Raw genomic sequence first — 3,190 nt, forward strand, 5'->3', positions numbered from 1 at the left:
ACAAATTCCTTCTGGCCTTCGAGAAACGAACGACTAACCCTCTCCCTTTCCTCCTTTCCGCCTTTCGAATCGTTTAACGTCCAACTTTTTAATAATAACTGTGTATTAAACTGAACGTGTTATACACGCTGCATAGCGAAACTGACTCGAGAAACTTGAAAATTTCTGGTAATAAAGAAGGTGAACTTAACCTTATTGTATCTAGAATATTTCACTGTTTTTAGTAGTTAAAAAATTTTTCAAATAAAAATTTAATAGAAGGGGATGTAAATTTTCACCATCGCAAATCCTATATATATTTTCTATATCGAATCCTGCTCGTTTCTAAATTTCTCCTATCTTAAATTTTGAGTATTATACGCAAAGTTTGATCATCAACACGACAAACCTTCCCCTCTCGAATTCCATTCTATTCCATCAATCGAAACAACCCCGTCGGTTATCACGGGGTTTTCCGTCCAACATTCTAACGCGAGAAAATCAATCGACGAGGTGCAAGGATCCCCTCCGCTGTCCCTTCCATCCTGGTCAAGTCGGACCAGGGTCGAGGAGAGTCCGTGGCTTGGCTCTAAACATCGAAACGCGGGGGGTGGAGAGGGGCACCGTGGGTCGAGCGAACGCCTAGTCAGCCCTTAATATCGTAAGAGCTGGATCCACGCAAACAAGCCGGCGGACCTAACGCAACCGAACGTTTAAGCACTGGAAAGCCCCGGCCTTAACGTTCGACCGCCGCTGGCCCTATTATCGCTAACTAATAAGGGACCTAATTGAAACGTCGGCCTTTTGTTTCCAGTACTCGAGCGCTGCTCGATTTTCCGACCGCGCGTTGTACACGCCACTGTTTGACCAGCCGGAGAGAAGAGGGAGAGAGAGAGAGTGGGAGGAGGAAGAGAGAGAGAGAGAGAGAGAGAGAGCCAGGGGGCTCAAGTACGGATTGAAATTAATTTTCGAACTCGAATCTCTCCCTGGATGAATTTTCACCGAGCGTCTCGAATCCGCGCGAAATCGATTCCACGAGTCCTCCACAAGCCCTTTCGATCACTTTTAAAGGCACAGACTCGTTCCTTGTCGAATTATTCGAATATATTCGAGTCGAGTGTGTAGAGATTGTGTATTGCATAGATTGTGGTGATTATCCATTGATAATTCCATTTCTATTCCATTCTTTTAATAAGAATCACTCTAGGTGAGAGAATTTCTCGATTATATCAGATTGTAAAATATTCATGCATTTTTAGCGAATAAATTTTCATCATTTTCACTTTACAACAATAAAACTTTACTACTTCTATCAATACTTATATAAATATTTTTTATTCACCGAATTATAATTGAGAGATCATTTACCCAAAATGATTTTTATTAATATCTGAATATCGTCTGTCTGTTATTCTTACGACAGTGCACGAGAATCGAGTGGAGCAGGGGTGTGTAATCGTATCGAGCGATATCTCTGGTGGTTTTCGTCGCGTCGTCCATAACTATTTTCCGGCGAGGGAAGAGGAGGAGAAGGAGGAGGAGGAGGGGGGGAGCTCGATTAAAGTAATCACTGTCATCAAGAGAGATCGCTTCTACCCTCGCGGTGATCTACGGTTACGGTGAGGAGGAGCGCGACGCCGTCCTCGCCGTGTGGACGACCGCGTATATTTCGTATTCCACGCATACATCCGCGATGCCCACTTCGAACAGGATATTATTCCTGCTGGATGCAATCATATTAGTTTCCGAAGTTATTAGAATATTTATGCGAGGCCGACGTGGGGTTATGCATGATGCCAGGGCCTCCTAGCTCTCCCCACGTCTACGTCGATTCGCATCGTGGAAATCCTTGCTTATGCTCGGTGGAAATCGGGAAAGTACTTGGTCGATATTCGCCTTCGGAAATTTTCCTCCCCTTCCAGCTCGAGCACTCGCTAATTTTTCATTATTATATTGATCAGGTATCATCATCGTGTTAATAGGTATTAATTTCCTTTACCTCATAATTTAAGAAGAAATGTTATCTAAATAACGATTTTTTTAACAATAGAAATACTCAGACTTGTTATTTTGAAATTATTATGTAATAAGTTTGATCGAAGCAGATACACGATTATACGTGACGTTACTTTTATCCTATATTTAGTTATATTTGTGGACACGACGTTTCATGTCAAAGAAATATTAAAAGAGATTTCTGGAATAAAAAAACAACAAGTCTCAAATGACAACAATGACCACGATATCAAAAAAGAATACATCAAACGGATATTTCATTTCGGATGAAAAGTTTTCAATACAAATCTTAGACTCGCGTTCACTTTTCACCGAGATAAAATTCGACGAGAGAAATTTCGAGAGAATAGATACACAGAATTCGATATTATTGGTTAAACAATGGCCCGATATGGATTAAGCATAATTTATAAGCGACTCGCACATATTGAGCATAGATAGGCGAGGCACACGTGGACCGCATATTTATTCTATTCGAGTACACGCGAAATTGGCCAAAGTTTCGAAATGTCGCTTGTGCTTCGGCACGGGTGACTTCGCCAGTTTCGATATATACGCACGAGGCGAGTATCTCGTCGTTAGGACGTTAAACGACACCGTTCTGTGTGTGCGTGGATGTGGAAAGTTTCGAGAGAGAGAGACGGAAAGAGAGAAAACAGCAAGAAAACGAGTCTGTCGAAATTCGAGAGGGCAAAGCGTCGCTCGAGAAACGACGACAGAAAAAAGGGAAAAAATGTTGAGACAGAGACTTACCTTGCTGGCGCACAGTTGGACTGACCGTTCGTGAAAGATGCAAATCGTCCGTGAGGCCACTCTGTCGAGTCTTGCTCAGATACAACTGGAAAACAGAGAAGGAAAATTTTATTCTCCTAAATTTTTACGGATTTTCTTTTATATCACTGCAAAGACATTTTTTTTTTTATTTTCTAGCTTTTTAAACTCGCTTTAAATTATTCAATAATCTGTATTTTATTCATTTCCTCTGATCCACCGATCATAAAGTGAAAGAAATATTTAAATTTACTAACAAACAAATTTAACAAATTCAATTTCCAATTGCTTTTCGATTTTATCCGTAGCCATTGATCAAGCAACGATTCAACGCCATCCACGTATATGACGATACGTGAAAGAAAAGATTGCAAGGCTCTGAAACGTTTCCTTCGCCAGGAACCCCGCCACTCGACTCTTCGTT

General features: G+C 41.2%; 1 protein-coding gene across 1 annotated transcript in view; it reads right to left on the reverse strand.

Annotated features, from left to right (window-relative positions):
• LOC102675044 overlaps positions 1–3,190 on the reverse strand; it is a 302,188-nt gene that overhangs the window by 132,834 nt on the left and 166,164 nt on the right. The window contains exon 3 of the mRNA XM_031510487.1: positions 2,749–2,833. Within this exon, the coding sequence (XP_031366347.1) occupies positions 2,749–2,833 (85 nt within the window). The remainder of the gene's footprint in view (positions 1–2,748; positions 2,834–3,190) is intronic.

Source organism: Apis dorsata, unplaced genomic scaffold (genome assembly GCF_000469605.1).
Source record: "Apis dorsata unplaced genomic scaffold, Apis dorsata 1.3 scaffold_231, whole genome shotgun sequence".
NCBI lineage: Eukaryota > Metazoa > Arthropoda > Insecta > Hymenoptera > Apidae > Apis > Apis dorsata.